Source organism: Stegodyphus dumicola, chromosome 7 (genome assembly GCF_044657685.1).
Source record: "Stegodyphus dumicola isolate Sdum_Otavi_A_Nest chromosome 7, ASM4465768v1".
Taxonomy (NCBI): domain Eukaryota; kingdom Metazoa; phylum Arthropoda; class Arachnida; order Araneae; family Eresidae; genus Stegodyphus; species Stegodyphus dumicola.
This window is the reverse complement of record NC_140774.1, coordinates 76567317-76589044: the sequence shown is the minus strand read 5'-3', so window position 1 is coordinate 76589044 and position 21728 is coordinate 76567317. Positions and strand designations below refer to the sequence as shown.

At 33.9% G+C, this 21728-nt stretch overlaps 1 protein-coding gene across 3 annotated transcripts in view; it reads right to left on the bottom strand.

Moving 5' to 3' along the window:
- LOC118195371 (mitotic spindle assembly checkpoint protein MAD1-like) overlaps nucleotides 1-21728 on the bottom strand; it is a 126349-nt gene that overhangs the window by 7204 nt on the left and 97417 nt on the right. For all 3 annotated transcript variants that reach the window (XM_085820492.1, XM_085820491.1, XM_085820493.1), the window contains 2 exons: nucleotides 16258-16355; nucleotides 4793-4880 (listed from right to left, as the gene is read on the bottom strand). In XM_085820492.1, the coding sequence (XP_085676618.1) occupies nucleotides 4793-4880; nucleotides 16258-16355 (186 nt within the window). The remainder of the gene's footprint in view (nucleotides 1-4792; nucleotides 4881-16257; nucleotides 16356-21728) is intronic.

Sequence of the window (21728 nt, the reverse complement as noted above, 5' to 3'; positions counted from 1 at the left end):
CATCTAAAGCATCATTATGGCATTCATTTTCTTTAACTGTTAACAAAAATGGAAATTTATCAATAAAAAAACGAATCTTTTCAAAAGATGAATTTTCAACTTGTCAAAAGATGAAACATCCGTCTGAAAAGTTGACCGGCATTATCAGCAGCGCTTAGCGGCACGTTGTGTTCGATGAGGAATGCAGTAAACAAACACTCTGCCAAAATGACATCGGCATCCGAATTTGTAGCCGAATTTGAAAAAAAATCATCCACTTTCTTTGACGTTGTCGAAGCCGAAGCATTAACTTCATGATTTAGATTTTAGACTTATCATGCTTCACAATGTCGCTTCTTCCACCGTGACTTATTATGAAGTCACACATGCACACGTTGCAAAATGCATAGTTATTGCTTCCTTTGAAGGATTCTTTAATTGTTGGAAATTCAGCTTTGTAGGCAGGGCGAAAATATTGAGAATGCGGTTTTTTTGAACTCATTTCGTAACAACGACGTATTAAGAAAATTCGTAGCACGTGCAAACAACAACAACAAACAACAACAAAAAAAAAAAAAAAAAAAAAAAAAAAAAAACAGAATGCGACAATCCACGCTCGCTGAGTCCGAGCTGAGTAATTCCCTTGCTGCTGAAGCGAAAGCGAAAAAAATAATCTGGCGCTCACAAAGAAAAGAGTGAGAGAAACAAGTTCAGCGCATTGGATTGGCTGGTTAAGCGGCGAGTTGGGAGAAACCGCAGGTTACTGGATTCGAAGTAGTCGGTAGTTGGCAGTAAAACACGATGCTATTGTCGAAAATCCCTGAATTGGCGAAAAATTTTAAAATTCCGACAAAATCACTAAAAACGCTTGAAAAAGGAAAAAAATCGTAAAAAATGGATTACGATCGTAAAATCGTATACACAAACGCATTTTCGTAAAAATTACGAAACATTTGTAAAAGTTGGCAGGTATGACTATCACAAATCATCAAAATAAAATAAAACCATCTGTAGGAAGAAAAGGAAAAGAAAAATTTTGCAGGATAACAGCTGTGATAGCAGATGACTTAATATTTGGGAATTATTTTCATCCTCAGCAATATTCAGTTTTATTGTATGTAATCTGGAAAATATAAACACTGTGCAACAAAGAAGAAAGAGTTCTAACTGACATTTTTATGGGACTTTGAAAAAGTTCTAATTAATTTTTTTGTGAGTTTGAACTCAATGGCATTGTTCAAATTCTCTCATTAATACTATTTTTACAAGCTACTTATAACTTATTTCTCTCACGACTTATAATATGTTCTTTTTACTTTGAATAATAACTCAATTTAGATAGTGAAATGAACTTATTCTCCAGATTAAACTGCTAGAAAATATAAGTAAATCGTTAAGAGTATTTTTGCAAGAGAACTAATTATTAATTATAGTACAGTTTATTTATTTATTTTTTTATACAATAACCCTTCGAATAACTGTGATTTTGAGTTAACATGGATGGGATTCCTAGTGTTACTCGAGTAATTCAACAGTCGAGGAAGAAAATCTATTCAATGAACAATCATAAATGCACCATTCTGAGAGGTTTTAACGAGCTTCCACATATTTAAAATGCCCAAATGAAGTTTTTACCAAATCTGAGAATGGAAGAAATGATTAGCATCTTGTATTTGCTCACAGCATTAAAGTGGAATGAAATCAAATTTGATTTTATAAGCAAATTTACGTGAACTATTTCATGTGAATAGTAAGAGGTATGTCTGCGCAATTTATGTATGTGTACTTGATTTCATAGTGTCTTCAGGAATAAAAAGATGTTTAAATCTTAATAGGCTAAATGGTTTCATATGATACTGCAGCAATCAGAGGAAAGAGCAAAATTTTACTAATGAAAATATAGTCTATTCATTTGGAATTTTATGGTAGCAGTTCCAACTCCATAAATAAATACTGCTGAATATCTGAACTGTTTTATTACTTTTTGCTAAACCATTTCAAAAGAATTCCACTATCAATCAGCAAAACAATGCTGTTGTACACACAGCTAATAAATACCACGATGTGCTTCAATCAGTGCTAAATTTAGTCATTAAAGTGACTCTTTCAATTATCAGATACAGCCCTATTGAAAAAACGCAAAATGCTCGTGTGCTTGGTATATGATAATAACAAAGAATATGAGTCTTATTATAGAACACTGAAGTGTAATTTCAGGAGCATTGTAGCATCTCAAACTGTAAATGTTTTAAACTATAACTGATTGATGATTTTAGTGTGAATAAAGGAAAGCCCATTGTTTCATTAGCTATCTATATATTGTTGTTATTATTCTTTATTCAAATGCCATGACTAACGTTTTGCTTGCAAAAGTGCGGCTTCTTTCATAAATTTTTCCAGTAGGATAAGAAGTATTGTTATTTTGACTACTGAAGGGAGCATGACTATTGAAATGACCTTTGACAACTGAAGTGAGCATGTTCTCTGGATAATCAATCAACTGAAACACAACTTATAGCCGTAATAAACCTGGCTAAACCTGAATTAGAATATATACAGAGCAAGTATATGTGTGGACTACCATTCAATAGAATATATTGATGTGCAAAGACATGTAAACACTAGGAACTCAGCTGATGAAATAAGCATATATATTTTACAATGGAATATTTACAAATTGCATAAATGTAACAACCTGGATATACATTATCTCCAAGCTGTTACATTTTTTAGCACCTGTGCACACAACTAGAGATGCAACTACTAAAATAAATGCATAATGTGGTCTAAAAGTGAAACAATGTTGGTTGCTAATGCTTTCATTGTTGTGCATCGAATGTATGACCATGAAAAAATCTGAATTAGAAACACTATCTAGCAGTGAAAGAGAACACATGCAAATATTTAATAAGATGAAAATGTTTGGGAACAGTGAAATATATACACTGGTGTGCAAAAATTAAGGACGAGACGGTTTTTTCAATATTACTTTGTACAAAAGCTTTCCAAATCAACACATTTAATACCGTAAGATCCCCAATACGTAAGGACATGAGTAATGTAAGCAACACTTCCTAAAAGAGAAATCAGAGGGATAAAAAGAAGCTTTATTGAAAAAGTAGCATGGAGTGCAATGCGACTGAAGGCCGAAACATCCCTGTGATGGGTGTCCAGCAAGAAACATCCGGTCTTTAATAGGGGATATGATCTCCCCTGACTGCTAGGCAGGTTTCACAGCATCTGCCATGCTGAGAATGAGGGTGTCAATGAGTTGTTGAGGCATTGCTTCCCATTCATCTTGCAGCGCCAATCGAAGCTCCGGAATCGTTACTGGTGGTAAGGTACGAGCTGCCAAGCGTCTGCCTAGAAAATCCCATACATGCTCGATGGGATTGAGATCCGGAGATCGTGGCAGCCAATCCATACGTTCAATATCCTCACTCTCTAAGAGCTGTTCGGCAGCTACTGTGAGATGACATGGTGCATTGTCGTCCATCATGAAAAGGAACTGCGGACCCATAGCGCCTCTAAAAAGACGCACATATGAAAGAAGAATCTCGTTACAATAACGGGTCCCGTTGACTGAACCTGCGTTGAAGATGTGAAGGTCTGTACGACTACCAAGCATGATGCCTCCCCAAACGAGAACACCGCCACCTCCATACCTGACCCTTTCAATGATGTTCGAGGGATGATTGCGGCTTCCCCGCTCTCTCCAGATGAGTATGCGATGAGAATCGCTACTCAGACTGAATCTGCTCTCATCTGTAAAGAGTACTCATCCCCATTCATAGTATCTCCAATTCCGGTGTTCCCGGCACCACAGAGAACGCCTTCTCCGATGGGCAGGCGTTAGAGGTACACACCGTACAGGGCGTCGTGCAAACAGACCACCACAGTGCAGTCTTCTGGCCACGGTAAAACGCGATATCGGTCGTCCAGTCGCCTGTGTCGTGTGTCTAGCGATTTCTCCCGCTGTTTGCCACCTGTTTCTTCTGGCCTGTAAGGTAATATACCGGTCATCTGCCAGTGTGGTTCCTTGTGGATGACCACTACTAAAATCCCAGATAGCTGTTCCTGTAGTTTGAAATTGTCTCCAAAGTCGTGAAACGATGCTGTGAGCAATTCTGAACTCTGCAGCCACACTTGTCACACTGCGGCCTTCCTCCAACTTCCCAATGATTCGACTTCGAGTAAAAGCATCCAGATGTCGTCTAACAGATTGATTATTCGCCATTGCTCGCTGAGGCAGCAACTCGGTGTGATTTTATCTGCTATACGATGTACAATCTCTTTGCCAGAAATACTAATCTTACACCGACAACATGCTTTATACTACTCAGACACTCCCCCATTACGTCTACCTGCATATCTGCGCATGTGCTACAGTACATCACTTTACTTAATCTCCTGATTGGTCTTTCTGTCCGCTCTGCCTCTTCGTTCAGCTGATATGCTAATTTTTCGACTTCGTCCTTAATTTTTGCACACCAGTGTATACTATGTGTATACTTATATTTCTCATTTTATATGTAACTTTTAAAGATAAAATATGAAAATATAAGCAGCATTTAATCTTTATAAGATATAAAAATATAAGCAGCATTTAATCTTTATAAGATATAAAAATATAAGCAGCATTTAAGTAACATACAATATTTGTATTTTTAAAAATAAATATTAACATAAATCTACTCATATATATATAAAAAAAAAAAAAGAAAAGAAAAAAAGAAAAAGAAAAAAAGAAAAAAAAAAAAAAAGAAAAAGAAAAGAAATGAACAGCATAAAAGACTTCTAAAAAAAAACTTACCATATTTTGATTAGCATATTTATTTTCTAACTGAAGTTTCTCTTTCTCCAGCTCAACAATATGAGCTAAATGTAAAGAATTCTCATCTCTGAAACAAACTTTAAACCTTAAACCAACGTGCAAATATATATATATATTATTTATTGCAATCGCAAATATAGCAAAACCTAAAATATTATTGCTTCAGATTAAAATATTATTGCTTGTATTTACAAACACCCATGACTTCTCCAGGATTCAAACAGGTTTTATGAGATTTAAATTCTTTAATAAATAAAAAGAAATTAGAAAGACTACTAGAAGCTCCAATGGGTGTTCCTTTGACTTGTTTAAACAGCTGATTTTCAAATTTAATGCAGTTATTAAAAATAGTGCAAGTGAGGAAGGTCTTCCATTAAAGTCTAGTATAGTGAGCATAGTAGGAAAGCATTCTGGTACAAAAAGAAAGCTAATGTAGATTTCTTCTAATGGAAGCAAAGTATGTAAATTTTCAAAGTCATAGATGTTTATAATATCTAGAGAATGAATAGTTTTAATAATAGGATGATTATTACTGATAATCCAGCAATAATTATGTTCTGTGTTACTTGTAGTAAAGATTAAATTACATTTTTTTTTCTTTTTTAAGCTACAGCGCAAAAAAAAAAAAAAAAAAAAAAAAGTCTCTCTCTCTCTCTCTCTATATATATATTTTTTTCAGTTGTTAATGCCATTAGCAATGCATCTGAATTTTAGTGATGTTTTATGGAACTTAGGAAAAGCACAAAAGGTTAGCAAATCTGTTGTTGATTACTGAAATTTCTGTTACATTAGTGAGCTGATAAGTTGCAGCATTTAGCAGTTCTATGCCAATAATTATTTTGCAGTAAAATTTTCAAATAATGCTTAAGTTATTATTTGCATTCTCTATTTTAGTGATACTAAATTGTTGTTTTAATGCTTTAATACCAGAAAGAATGTGAGATCATTTTAACCTGCTACAAAATTTTACTTGGTTAATTTTCAGTTTTTATTCGTTGCAGTATTTCGTCCTTCCACTTAAAAAAAGCAGTATTAGGTATACTAAGCTGAGAGCTAGACTTGACAATAAATTTGTTGAAGTTATTTTCTATACTTCTGAAGCAAAACCTTTTGCTAATGTACCATACTGGTCTGCATTCTAAACCAAAGCTGATGAGATTTTTAAGGTGTGGGTCTTGAATGATATCTAAGTTTTCAGTAAATATGTGTTCATGGTGAGAATCAATGTAAGATCTAAACTAAGGTAATCTGCAGTGTCATTTTGTCCAAAAACTAATTTAATATATATATATATATATATATATATGAATGAATGAATGTATCTTTGATGAATTTTCAGGATGAAAAGATATGTGATGTTTCTTCAGTTTTGATTTCATAATGGGAAAATGTAAGACACTTTTTTAGTCTTATTGACTTTATGCATCTATCAGACTTTTGTTAAGATACCTTTTTCCAGTTTTCAAAGCCCTTACTCAATTCCTCATATCCATTTATAATAATATCTTAATAAGATAGCCTTAACAACCTTTTGTCTTTTTGACTATACATATTTATTAAACAACAGCATTATACAAGCACGTAATATTTAATACTACATTGTTTCATTATTCCTTTGTCTACCATACGTGCATGTTCTTTCCCTCTCTTTCATTATCTCCCTCTGCCTATGGTTACTGCCACCAAACCAGTATAATGGTTAGAGACACTGACTGCCATCTTGGTTAGACCACTTGAATGGGCTGGCTTCAAATTCGGGTAAGACAAGGATGTTTGTAAGCATAGAGTGTCTGTGCGGCAAAGGGGCATTCAAATTTCACAATGAGCCAAAAGTCCTTCTGAGATGTAGGTAGTAGGGAAAAAGATGGGCAAAAGACCTTTGGACTGCACCCTGTGTGTTCTCACTCAAAACTGGAATGGAAGCTGGACAGTTAGCTAGGTTCAGCAATATCTCAATCACCTGTAGTACTACAGAGTACTCGCCTAACTTCTGCATGTACCTGCATATGGTTACCCTTCTGCATCGGGACACCACAGAACTTCAGCTTTTGTAACTGTATTCTTTATATATACACTACATTATATCTTTAAAAATAATACATGGTGATAAAATCATAGCAAAAAATCATATTACAGTGAGATTACATTTGTTTCAATCCTATTCTTTTTTTTTTATTAAAGATTAAACAAGATGCAGAAATTATCATAAGCATAAAGTAAGGAAGCAACTAACCTCTCCCTTATTTGAAATAGTAACTATCCTTCAATTTAAGAAAACATTTTAAACAAAAAATACGCATATATTTTCGGAAGTAACATTTGCCAGTTATATAATCATGCTTCATGCATCCAAAATAGCACATGATACTATGTACAACGGATTTTTTTATTGTTAACCAAAAAATAAGAAACATATATGAGATTGTATGCCAAGTATATATGAAACAGAGTATGTAAGAGACTCTCTTGCCATAATCTCTATTTCATATACAGCAGAGTCTTGGCTATCCGACATACACGAGTGAGCAGAATCTTGGATAAACAACAAAGTAAAAATATTAAATGTAGATGTTAAGAAAAAGGCCTATTAATCATCAAACTATGTCATAATTTTACATACAAACTCTACCCAGAAAATTTTGTAAATGACATAGCTCACAGTCATATAAAGTATGCAACCAGCACTTCCAGTGCCAAGCAGGTCAACACTGAATTAGTTCTAGGGGTATGCACGTTTATTATGGAACTGCATGTTTATTATGGAAACAGCTCATTGTAGAGTGAAGATATTGTGTGTGCATTCGAAACTCAAAATAGATCAGTGAACAAATATGCTGTTCTGTTTCAAAGTTGGAAAATCAGCAAAACAGATTCATGAAATCCTCATAACAGTATGAGCATGCATGTGTGAGTAGTTTAAATTCATCTAAGAAGGGCGGGACACCACTGAAGACAGGGTTCGTACACATTTTCTGCACAAGGAAATTAAGTACTTTTAAGGAGCTTTAAGGGCCTATCAGCAAATTGGAGCTGGATAAATTCAATTAAATTCAATCAACTTAATATCTGAACTTCACTTTTGTAATAACTCGCTAAGTGTAAAATAAATCCATAACTAAGATGCATTCTTATTAAACATAATTTAATAAACATAACTAAAACAAATTTGAGAATAAAATCCACTATTTTACACGTATAATTGTTAAACATATTTGAAAGAAGATTAGGAACATTTTACTTACATTTTACTAACAGTTAGCTTTATGTTGATTTTTTTTCTTTTATACCTCATTTTGCCACATACTTAGTCTAGAGGTTTAGTAAACAGCAGGTAGATTTTATGTCAAACGGCATAGGTTAAAAGGAGAAATAAAATCATAATCAGCATGATTCATAACAGAAGATTGGCTGTTGCCAGTGTTGCTGCTTGCCTAGAGAGAGATCTGTTGGTCAGAACAAACCTGGAAGCCTAATGTAGGCATGGTTAGCAAGTTTTGAAAGTTAGTTGTGCTCCATCTGTCTGACACAGTTAGTGTTGTAGTATCATGTAGAGTTTCTGGGATTGTAACCCAGTAATATATTATAAGATTTCAATAAGCCACTAATGCACCAAAGGTCCTTTTGCATTATTTTAAGTCTCACTAGATGCAAAGAATAACAAAAACACTAACTTTTACATTTTTGTGCTGTATCTTGTGACCACAGTAAGGATTAATGAAAGGCAATAACTTGCTTTAATATCCAAAGATAACTCTTAATGGTGAGCAGTTAGTTACAAATAATTAAATTAGGTAGTTATCTTAGTCCTTATAGATTTACATGACCACTATTAAATTTTATTTATTTTTTAAAAACATTTGTTAGAAAAGCACTATTAAAATCACAATCTAATAACATTTCACAGTTTAAAATACACGCAATTTATGACAGTATTAGGATATTTAAACGGTATTAGGATAATTCCACATCAAAAGCTACAAAACATTTATGAGTCTTTTTAATTTGAAGCCTTCCTAGACATTTTGGATTCATTTATATCAATTTTCTTTTCTTTAAACATCTTTTCTAACAATTAGAAATCTGCTTCAATACACAAACCAATGTTCTCACTAGTTTTTGTGTGCTTTATCTCCTAACTTGCCAGTCTCTTTATCCTAATGAGGTTTTACTTGATTTGGTAAAAGTTAAAGAATCCAAAACCTCTGATAGACATGAAGCACATTATCGCTATGTCTAAAAGTAACTGCAAAGTCACATAAAGGTTTAAATAAACCTTTTTATTTAAACAGAATTTAGAACATACTGGCATGTTCTTATGTTGACAAAATCAACATAAGAACATGTGGTGATGCAATTGGTGAACATGTGGTGATGCAATTAAAAAGGAACAGTCGAATTCAAACTAAAAGTGCGGACTAGTATTCAAAGACTACATAATTTAATTTTAATCTAAGCTGACTCAGTAACTCTATTGTTGTAACAAATTAAAATATCAGCAGTAACAACGCAAAGAGGAATAATTACAAATTATCAGAGCTGGCAGGAACTAAAGCAACAACCCAGAGGAGAGCAAAAACACTCTGTTTTACAATTCAAAAACCTCAGTTTAAAACTATCTAATTTGTATTTTGGTGAGGAAAGGGAAACTTATTGTAAAGGCTAAAATTATAAACAACTGGTTAATCTACATAATAATAACTGTATATATCTTCAAAGAATAATTTTCTTCCTCTTTATGTATTCAGTTTCTTTCTTTAATATGGAATTATTTTAATTTTTGGAATTAAAAGATTTCTGTTATTCTAAAATACTGGATGCAATTATAATATAAAGAAAAAGTTGAACATTCAGAATAAATATGAAATGATATATGGTAAGGGCTTGTTTCAGAGCTGATGAGGCAGAATTTTTAGAATTTAGTGACACACCGAGCAACAAAATCTAGAATATAGCGAAACGTTTAGAAGTTAGAACAAGCACTGGGAGCAGGGTTTAGGATCCACAGAGATAGCATCATGTGGAAAAATGCCTAGTGCCAGCCCTGTGTATGATCCATTGAGACATGTAAGGTGAATCTTTTAAATTGTCAGTTTTCAATTTTTTAAAATTTCTTTTAAAAGCCTGTCCATGAGAAAAGATTAGAAACATTTTTGATATTTTCTATACTTGTGTCTAGTGAAAAGTTGAGAAAATAAAAGGAAGACAACATACTTCTGGTATCAGAAGTACAACATTCAAAGATCATGTTTTCATTGTCTTTCCAAAAATTCTCCAAATTCATCTCAAATTTCTGTAAAATATATTCATTATGTGTTAATACAATGAAGACATTTTTCACTTTGTCACATTTTTCTAGAGCCTTCTAGAATTGTGGGTCTGTAAATCTTGCTTTCAAACCCTTCTAAACTTTCCAAATTGCAACATTTAAAATCCTAAAGAAAAATTAGCCCTACCAATTCTATATCATCAAAAAAAGGGGGGCGGAAGAAATATTTGGGGGGGGGAACAGTGGAAAAGTGTAAAATTAATTTTATAGAGAAAAACCAGATGCAATTAGAATATAAAGAAAAAGTTGAGCATTCAGAATAAATATGAAATGATATATGGTAATCTTTATATGTCTATCCGATATCTGTTGCATATTCTGATAATTCTGAATATTCTGAGACAATTAGATAGGAAAAATTCTTACCATGAAAAAATTAAAAGGAAGGAATTTTTAATTAGTTACATAGCTATTTTGCTTTTGCTATGAACTGTTTTGTAAACTGTGCTTTATAGCATTTATTACCTTGTTTATTTTTTAGATTCAAAAATACTGTATAATAAGTTGCCAAAATACACTGGTTATCATAAATTAAGGAAAAATCAGAAAAATCATGATTACTGAAAAAGTTACATGTAGAATTTTATGAAATTTACCCACAATATACTACACATAGTAAGGTATCAAATAACATAAAAAGAAATTACCAGACAATTATGGTAGTATAGAAATTAGCACATGTATAAAATGAACAAATCGAAGTTGTCAGTTTGCTATAGGAAAAGTACCTTCAATATGGAATATGATCACTTCTAGAAGCATTACAGCATATACAGCGATGTGTGATGCTTTCAATTATGCGGTCTATCAGTTCCACAGGAAGCGAGAGCAATTGCAAGCGCGACAAGGGTTTGAGGGGCGAATTGAGAGCAGCTAGACGTCTTCCTAAAGCATCCCAAACGTGCTCGATAGGATTCAAGTCCGGGGAACGAGCTGGCCACTCCATGGGCATAATTGTTTCCTGTTGAAGATAATCATCTACGATGCGAGCCCTATGTGGTCTTGTGTTGTCCTGTAACAGGAAAGCATCATCTATTGCCCCGATAAGCATCAAAGATGTCATCTCTATAAACCTGAGCATTCATGGTTCCCCTTGGAAAGACATGGAGGTCTGTGTGTCCACCCGAAGAGATGCCACTCCAAACACAGACACTGCCTCTTCTGTATGCATCTCTTTCACGGATGTTTGACGGTTGATAACGGGTTCCAAGTTCTCTCCATATCAAATGACGCCTACTATCGCTTTCTAGAGTAAACCTGGACTTGTCCGTAAAGAGAACAGCTCTCCACTGATCAGGCATCCACTGGACATGTTGTGCCCACTGCAAACGGTCTCTCCTATGGCGTGACATAAGCGACACGCAAATGGCTGGTCACCTCGCATGCAGACCACCTTCATGAAGCCTTCTACGCACAGTTGACATTGACACCAACCTTCCAGTGGCTACGGCAAGGGAGGATCTAAGTAGAGTCGGAGTAGCGGTTCTATTCTTGCGTGAACATAATGTCAAATATCTGTCACTGGCGCTCATCGTAGCAGTTGGCCGTCCTTGGCTAAACCACCTAGATGCTGAATCTGTGGTTTGAAATTGCCTCCAAAGTCTATGAACCACAGAAGGACTCACATTTAGCCTTCTGGCCACTTCTGTTTGACTTTATCCTGCCTCTAGTCTCCCAATGGCTCTCCGTCATAGTTTTGCGGGCAAATGATGCTTGGAGGTCATTGGTACAAATTGGCTATCTCAGATTTCTGATGTCACTATCACAGTGAAATATGTGGGCTTGCTCTCAAACATGGACTTTTATGCTCCTCGCAGATTACGTATTCCGAGTGCAGCCTCACTAATTTGCATATTGCAGTTTTACTCAGCTACTCTTACTTGGTAACATATTCAAATTTTACACCGGTTGGCTTATTTTTAAGGGAGTTATTGGTATTTTTGTGATTTTTCCTTAATTTATGATAACCAGTGTAGAAAGTAATGTCACTCTATAATATGACAGCAAAAAAATTAAAATGTTTTATATGTTCTATTTTAATGTTATTCCTTAAATATAATTTCAATATATTAGCATTATTTTAGTTAAATTTATCAATGTTATAATGTTTAAAAAAAAATCGCCAAAAAATTCCCAGATCTCTGAAATAAATTTTTTTTATAGAAATTGATCTTAAAACCGCCAAATTTAGAGCCGTTTAATATAAGAATTCATATCCCCAAAAGTGGAAAGTTGTTTAACAGCTCTTCATTAGAAAAAAATTAAATAATTTTGAAATGCTTATGTTTTACTCCTTGCTCAGAAACTCCAGTGTCCACCCCTTATATTAGAAATAGGAACAAATTATAACCCATGAACCCATTCATAAAATAATTATATTTGTCAGTGAATTGTCAAAAATATTCCTCCAAAATGATAATTCACATTGAAAATAGCAGTTGTAAAAACAAGACAGAAATTTCAGGTGATTAAAATTAAGGACCTTCTGCTGATTTGGGTCAAAATTAAGGACTTTTAAGGACCGAAAATTGATTCCGAAAAACCTAAGGGCGCTTAAGAACTCTTAAGGACCCTACGAACCCTGGAAAACTCTCCCCAAAGTGGTTGGCCTGTAACTGCATACACTTCAGACAATGTACAGAAAGTGAAGGAACTTTTGGCCCAGGATCGTCATGTAATAATGTGAATGATAGCGGAAAAAAAGGGCATTGGTTATGAGATGACACACCTCATAGTGACCTACAATTTGGGTAACTGAAAGCTTTGCTCCCAACATGTGTCCCACACTTTGACATTAGAATAAATGAACTTCAGCTTAAACCTTGTGCAGACCTCATCATCATGGCAGATCAAATTTCTAAAAACCATCATCATGGGTGATGAGACCTGGTGTCTGAGACATAATCCTGAAAGCAAGCATCAACAGTATAGAGCAGCAGCGTCAATGCTCTCTGAAATGTAAAAAGGTGCGAAGTGAGAAATCCCACATCAAGACAATGCTTGTGATGTTCTTCAACTTGAGGTTCTCATCCATAACAAATTCCTCCCTGAGGGCACCATGCTAACTGCCACTACGTACGTGGAAATACTGAAACGTTTGCTGAATTATATCAAGTGAGTATGCCCCCAGTACACCAAGCAAGGCAACTGGAACCTTCTCCATGACAATGCCCAGCCACACACTGCCTTTCTGGTGCAGAAGTTCATGGCCAACATGCGAGTTGAGTTCCTGAATCACCTACCCTACTCCCAGACGTTCCCCCCTCCACACTTTTTCGTGTTCCCCAAATTGAAATTGGCCCTGGAGGGACAGAGTCCTTCAGACATCCAACATAATTTTACAACCATGATGAAGGCCACCCCTAAAGAAGACTGTGTCAAGAATTTCCGAGACTTGTACAGCTGTTACCAAATGTGCCATTCCCAAATGTGTGTTCCCAAATTTGAAGTAATCCTTAATGGGGATTACTTCAAAGAACAGTAACATTTGTTTTACATAAGACCAACAATCCATTGTAAATATAGACACATTCACAGAACTTTCTGGACAGCAATTGTACTACAAGCCTAATAATGACTTTTAAAACAAAACAGGAAAAATATAAAGAAAAAACTTAACTGACAGTCTACAGTTAACTTTGAAAGTTCAGTTCTGTGATAATCAAAAGAAATTTTTTGCTTTTTGATGAGTGTCGTTTCTTCTTCTTGACATCTTTGCAGCATCACTGTGTCAATTCTTGTAGCTCCTTCTTTTGCTCAATATATTTAATTGCAGATTCTAGAGCCTTAACTTCATCATTATGTGAAATCCTGCGAGGCTGAACAGCTGGGGCTTGATCCTCACTTTTATTTTCATCACAACTGTTTAAAAACGACAATTTCTTCAATGGGTATTTCAGTTCTCTTCTGTTATCAGGATAAGCTTCAAAAATGTATGTATGTGTATATAAGTGTGCTTGTATACACATACATATATGCATGCATGCATGAACATATACATCCATAAATATAAATGCATCCATATATACATTTCTGAATCCGGTCTCGATAATAGAAGGGTACTGTTATTTCTCACTGACCATCATCTTTCATCCAACTTTCGATTTCTTGTGCAGATGCAGCTTCACATCCAGGTATACATTGGAATAAAGGTAGAACAGTTTATCCAGTTTCATGTGTGTTCCCCATTTTCATCTTTTCATAATTGCCTAACAGCTTCTTCCATGATTTGACAACTGCTCTAGGCCTTACACTAGCTTAGGCCCATGCAACCCAATAAGCACAACCTTTACATTGATGCATTTTAGTTCTTCAATTGTGGCTTGTCCTTCTTAATTTTTTTCTATCACTGTGGACAGTAGCTTCCAGCAATAGTTCCTTTTTATTGTTTCCAAAATGCCCTGATCCATAGGTTGGCATATAGAAGTTACACTCGAGGGGGGGATAAAAACATTGCCTTATAATCACCATCTTTAAACTCCTCTGCATCAGATTGTGATAGGGCATTACCTAGCAACAAAACAGCTTTTATGAGTAAATTATTTTCTTTCAAAAATTTCTCTGTTGAGGAATTCTGTTGAAGGAATGAATTGCTTAAAAAACATGATCTTTGAAAATCTCATTGCTCATCCATGCCCATTTTCTGAATACAAGAAGAGAAATATTTTAAAAAATTGTTTTAAAGAAGCTAGGATTTTCAGATTTTCCAATTATTACTAGGCATATTTTGAGGTTTGTTGTAGCATTACTGCATGTTAAAATTGTCTTTCTTACTGCACTTATAGCCAGGGCTGATGCATCATTTTTGGCTGCAATATTGCTTCATGACATCACCAGCTTATGATATGACTGACTCTTTGATCTGTATTCTCATTCATCACTTATCACGAGAAATTTTTTTTCACTGCAAAGTACTACTTAATGTTATGCCAGGAAAGATATGCTTTTCCACATGATGCTACACACAGGATGTGGCTTTCCCAGCCTAGGAGCCTGTTGAAATGCCTCGCACCTGAGCCTTGTGGCAAGACTCTTAACTAAAATATTTTGTAATTAAGGCCAGATTCTTCACAGTAAATATGTAATCAGACATTAGCCTTTCTGTTTCAATTAATTCTTAAAATGTTTTCTTGAATGCTTCCATTTCTTCAAAATTCAATGACAGTTTTTACCACAAACACTTGACTGACTAATACTGCAGTGTTTCTTTCATTGATCAAACCAACCAACAATTACTACTATTACAACAATTACTGTGAAATCTGATACACAATCAAAATTAAGCATAAAGGGCTATTGCTAATTTAAATTATAACTTATGTTTACATACTTTTATTTTACACACACACATACATATACATAAGAATAAAACAGAGATTGTGGTAAGGTGTACAATTCACAGAATACATGAAGAGATATGCTAAAATGGCATAGTGTTTATTGCATACTGTGAGCACAGACTATGCAATTAAAGTGCTTTAAGGCAGCTCATTTCATTTTAGAAACTAAACAAGTGGCAACTGGTGAAAAGTTTTAGTGTATATCAAGGTAATTTGGATTTATTACATTAAAACAGACACTCGCTTAAAAAATCAAGTCTTAGGATTTGTAACAATATGCATATTTTCATCACATATGCCAGATACGACATCTTAATCCAAACAGAATTTCATATCAGACACTATATGTTTTCTTTTTCTAGTATAATGAAAATAACAGGCTGAGATAATTCTGCAAATATAAAAACAAAGCTCACTATAGTGAAAAATAGCAAGTTTTAAATTATTTTCAATAATTCTGAAAGCAAAATAGACTTGATATCTTTGTCACTTGCATTCATAATTTAATTAAATAAAATAGTATTTTTTTTACTCACATCCTAGATCCATAAAGTTACAGACTCCGAATTCATATTAAATTGAGAAGGAAAAGTCTGCCTATCTGACTGTTTCTCAAATAAAATGACTAAATCTCCAAAAAGTAGTTTTTAAGCATCAAGTAAAATAACAATAATATTTTATTTCTGATTCATATTTGAGTGAAAAGTTTAGTTTTTTGAATTAAGTAAAATGTTACGAAAAATTACCACTCCTCAACATAAAAGAAAAGCCAGTCTTACCTCAGTTTCTTCATTTCAGATGCAAGCATTTCCATTGAACTACTATTTTCAGTTAAATTCTTAAGTTTCTCATTTAAATTGTCAACCTCCTTTTCACTCTATAGCAAAATAAATGAAACACCAAATATTAAGAGAAATAATTGCCAGATTTTTTTCTGCAGTTAATTAACTTATATCCATTTTCTATCAAATACCATACATTTAATTTAAAGTAAATGTAATACAACCGCCCCCTTATAAAAATCACGTCCAAACATATATTTGAATTTATTAAGAGGTTAAGTTTAATAAACAATGTTTCATACATTGCAAACAGTAATATCAGTTTTAAACTTTTCAAGCAAAATAATAACTAAAAATTCATTCATTAATTAATTCTAAAATGATAATTAAAAATTAATATTAAAATTAAACTATTTACACGAATTCATTTGCTAATTTTTTATGAAAATATTTTTATAATTATTTTTCTGGTGAAATTTTATTCTCTTCAAACAACTATTCTATCTGTGTTTATTTCATAATGTTCAACAACAATTTCTCAACTGCATTCTCAATTTTGTAAAACTGCCGATAGCTTTTTTGATTCGCTCATTTCAGTTCAAGAATTTTTCTTAAAATTTGCAGTGCTTTTCTAGAACCGAATGATGATGACATGTCATTACTCTCGCAGCCAGTTCCTGCAATTCTTTTAAAACTTTCATAGTCTTTTTTTTTTTTTTTTTTTTTTTGCCACCTTGTCTCAATTCTGTGGCGACTTGATAAGTATTCTAAAAATTAATCATCATAACTTCCCTCACTGACATCTCAAACATAAGCTATAGTTTGCTATTCCTCTGAGGCTTCTTCTGTGTAAAAAACCACATTTTGGAAACATTTTTTAAATAATTTTACAAGATTAATTCTATATACTGACTACAATATGCATAGCCTCAAGTAGAGATACTGACTTAGTTATCTAAGTTCTCACTTCTCATCAACATTCTTTTCTGAAATGAAATTTGAAAGCTTTTATAATATCCTAAAATTAAACGTCAAATGTTAGAAACTGTATTTGCCGGCAGAGACATGAATGTTTTTCAGATAAAAATGTGTGTGCTGCACAGCTATTTTCTTCAGTTTTCAATTCACTGTCTCATTTCAAAAGAAAATCAGTAAACATACTGTTTGTCATCCATGAGTCTTTTTATTGTGGTAAGTCAGAAATAAATTCCTGACTCCCTTTAAGCATCAAGGTTTCTCTGTTTTTATCAATAACTAGTGCTGTCTTTTTAACTGTTGGTTTCGTATTGCACATTAATAAAACAGTAACTTATTCCTTCAATTTCTTAAACTGCTGTTTCACTTTTAAATATTAATATGTATTCTGTACCATAGTTGAATTTCATCAGTATCATAAATTTCAAGCAGCAAATATACATTAGCAGCTCAAGCAAAATGCCTTTTACCCACTTATCAGCTGCAGGATGATCTGTTTTTTATCTTCTCATCAAACAATTTCTGACAAGTAATGTTCTATGTTTGTTTCTTCAAACTGTGAGATGTTAGGTGACAAAATTCTCTCAAAAATTCAGCAAATTAGTAAAAATAACTGTATAAACAGTAGCTTGAAACCATTCTAGAAAAGCAATCTCAAAGTCTGTTTATTTCATGTCTCTTTTGCACTTCCTTGAAATATTTGCATTTTTATTAGTCTTCTAATTATAATTCTTTGTTTAAATAAAATGCATAATGTTGTTTGTGAAATTTCCAGTTTAAATGTATTTTTTCTTTGGCTACAATTACCAAAAACATTTAAAATCTTAACAATTTACTCTTTTCTTTCAGGCTTACGTCTTTTCACCTGTCATTTTGATAAGTTAAGCACACAACAAATTTCAAAGAATGCTTCTTGGAGTGATGTATTCAAATTTCAGAATTAACATTTCTAGCCAGCAGATTTACCTTTGACTGTTAGTTGATCTGCCTCTTCATGATTACAAGCATGACAATGCTTTCCTTGCTTTTACTTCAGGCTACAGTTTCTACTTCTTTTGCATTCAAAGACTCTTAGTGCATGGTAAAGCCTAGAAGCATTTCATGAACTTTTTATAACTACACTGAAGTGCCAAAACATTATGACCACCTACTTAATAACACATTGCATGACCTTTGCCCTGCAAAACAGCTGCAACTCACTTTGGCATGGATGCCACAAGTTCTTGGTAGGTAACTGGAGACAGGTTGTACCAAAGTCTACGCAGCGGTCCACAAAGTCGAGCTATTTCAACATAGTAGTGTTTGAGCTCTGAACTGCTGCTTCATGACATCCCAAATGTGCTCTATCAGGTTAAGATCCAGTGAGTTAGGTAGCCAGGAAATTAACTGGAATTCATCCTTATGCTCTTCGAACCACTTCAACACTATTTGAGCTTTGTTACATGGGGCATTATTCTGCTGGAAGATTACATTTCAAGTCGGGAAAACAGATGCCATGTAAAGGTACAACTGATACATAGTTATGTGCAGCTAGCCAGCAGCTTCCATGGTCTGTTCTACCACTACAAAGGGTTCCAGAGCCACCCATGAGAACATCTCCCAAAGCATAATACTGTCAACACCAGCCTTTGTATGACCTGCTGTACAGGGGGACCAAATGCTCGTCTGGAAGACGGTATACCCTAATATGCCCATCGATGTGATAAAAGAGAAATCATGATTCATTCGACCAGGCAACTATCTAGCATTTATCCATGATCCAGTCTCGATGTTCCTGGGCCCACCATAGGCGTAGTTGACAATGATGCTTATTGGACAGAGGCACACAAGTGGAACGTCTGCTGCACAGTCCCATATCCAACAGTGTCTTCTGATTTATGTGCTCCGAAACACTTGCATTTGGACCTGCATTGTGTTGGGCAACCAGCTGAGCCACTGTCTGGTGTCGATTTTGCTGTATCAAGCAGGACAGTCTCCAGCATCCTTTTTTTCCATTTCCGCCTGGATGACCAACATCTTGGTTTCTACTGCTGGTTTCACCATAATTTATCCCCTTTGCATAAATATTAACAACAGCAGATCCTGAACAACCTACCAGTTGCACAGTTTCTGAGATACTCATTCCGAGTCTTCGGGCCATTACAGTCTGCCCTCTATCACATTACCTTAGATCAACAGCCTTTCTTATCACACGCAGAAACAAGTACAAGAGTGATTCTTTACATACATTACATACATTCTTTACATTGCCTGCAAATACAGTTCTTTACCTCTCCACCAGCAGTTAAATATCATTCCCGCTTATTCACAAACCCTCCCCGTCTCCAGATCAGTTCATTGAAAAATGTGAAGATGGTCATAATGTTTTAGCTCGTCAGTATATATGTGAACATAACACGTGTAGCCCAAAAGAAGGATTTAAAATGTGGTAACTTTAAAAGATAAGATACACAAGTTGCCAATTCACCTCCTATCAGCTGGTATTCGAGAAGGAACCCTCAGTCATTTACACAAGCTCTAGGGTACTGTTTTTGTTAACTTTAAGATAACCACACCTGAAGTCCAGTATGGACAAAGAACTCTGAATACAATGTCTCGCAGGTACAAAGATGAGGCAAGGAAATTTTCAGTCAAACCTGCTTTATTGAAGCATTATTACATACCTGAATGATAAAACCACAGTCACAACACATTAAATGGATGATCTACGAAAAGCATTGATAGATACAAGTAGGACATTCTGGCAATGAAGAATCAGTCTTTTGCCAATCTGAATTTAATAAATGGCAAAGATGAGTTTAATAAATGACAGTTTTTCTATTAGTTAGTACGTATTTGTCTTGGCACCTGGAAATTTGAATGTAACAAGCAGCTGAGTTTATTAACCAATGAGTTTAATGAGCAGCGGGAACTGTCACTCTTACCTGCTTGCTCCCACAAATTGACAACAGACAGTTAAGAATATCTACATATTTATATGTTTCAAACATTGTATGTCTGATCAACTAGTAAGACAGGATTAGACAATCTGTCATGTTTAATAGCTAATGAAAAGTATCCACATTAAGCTCTGATGAATAAGTCACACCTATCCAAGAAAGTCTGTTTAAAAATTTTAATACTTTGTGAGGTTCTGATGATAAGATTTTAAAATTGTTGAAAACTGCCCTTTTATATTTTTTAATTGCCCAGAATTAAAAGTCATAAGCTAAAATTTTCTTAGCTAGGGTTTAATAAACCCATAGAATAAATTGCACTCAGTAATTTTTTTGCTTTCTACTCATCTTTGCTGCTATGAAAGGGAGATGATCATAGTAATTTTAGGCACATTTGATCATCCAATACAAAAGGATACAAAAATTGAATTAAGACTGAATTAAGATGAGAATTGAATTAATCAAAAATTGTATAATGGCAGAAATAGTTAAATACTTACAGTATAAAATCATTTAGGTAATTTTTAATCATCAAATATACAATTCTGAGTTCTGGTAACTAAACTAAAAACAGTACACATAAATTTAGAGAAATTCAAATGAATTCTCTAAAAAGATTTAATAAAAACCACAATAATGGGTTACAAATCTGACAAGATTTATGAGTATTATTTTACATAAACAGATTTAACTTGCCCTAAGTAAATTCAATAGCCTTGCAATATAATATTCAATAAATTAAAAACAACTCAGATAATTATGTAATAAAGTATAAATAATTGTTTCATTTTTATACCCTTATATATTTTTCATCATATGCTTGCATACCTGCCAACCTCTAAAGATAAAAATTCAGAAGATTTCTCCAAAATTCAGAAGATCACGAAGAATTAATATCATGCTTTGATATTAAAAAAATAACAATTTATACAAATAGAAAAAAGAAAATTGTACTTACATTAGTAAATCTCAATTAAGTCGTTAACTAAAAAATTTATTAGGAAACATAAAACAAGAACTTAATGTTACACAAAAAAAATTATTGCAATGAATTTAGAGTGCATTTTTTTGGCTTTAGCCAAAAATTCTTTGGAAAATTTCCTGTCATAACAATTAGTTTCCTCATAACATTTAGCAATTAAAATGTTTTCTAGAGTTTTTGGTGAAATTGAAGAACGAAACATAGTTTTGTTTTTCTTCACAACACTGAGAACTCTCTCGCACTCAGCATTACTGTGTGGAATTACGAGAATAGCACATAAAACTCTTGCTAGTCTATCATATTTTGGTGTTCCATCAGCTCTTTTTATTCTTTTTAAGGTACCAATGAGGACATCAAGTCTATCTTCTCCAGAACTGGCAAAGTCTTCAAACTGTGTAAACAAACACTCTGCCAAAATGATATCGGGATCCGAATTCGTAGCCGAATTTAAAAAAAAAATCATCCACTTTCTTTAACGTTGTCGAAGCCGAAGCATTAACTTCATGCTTTTTTAGACTTAACATGCTTCACAATGTCACTTCTTCCACCGTGACTTATTATGAAGTCACACACGC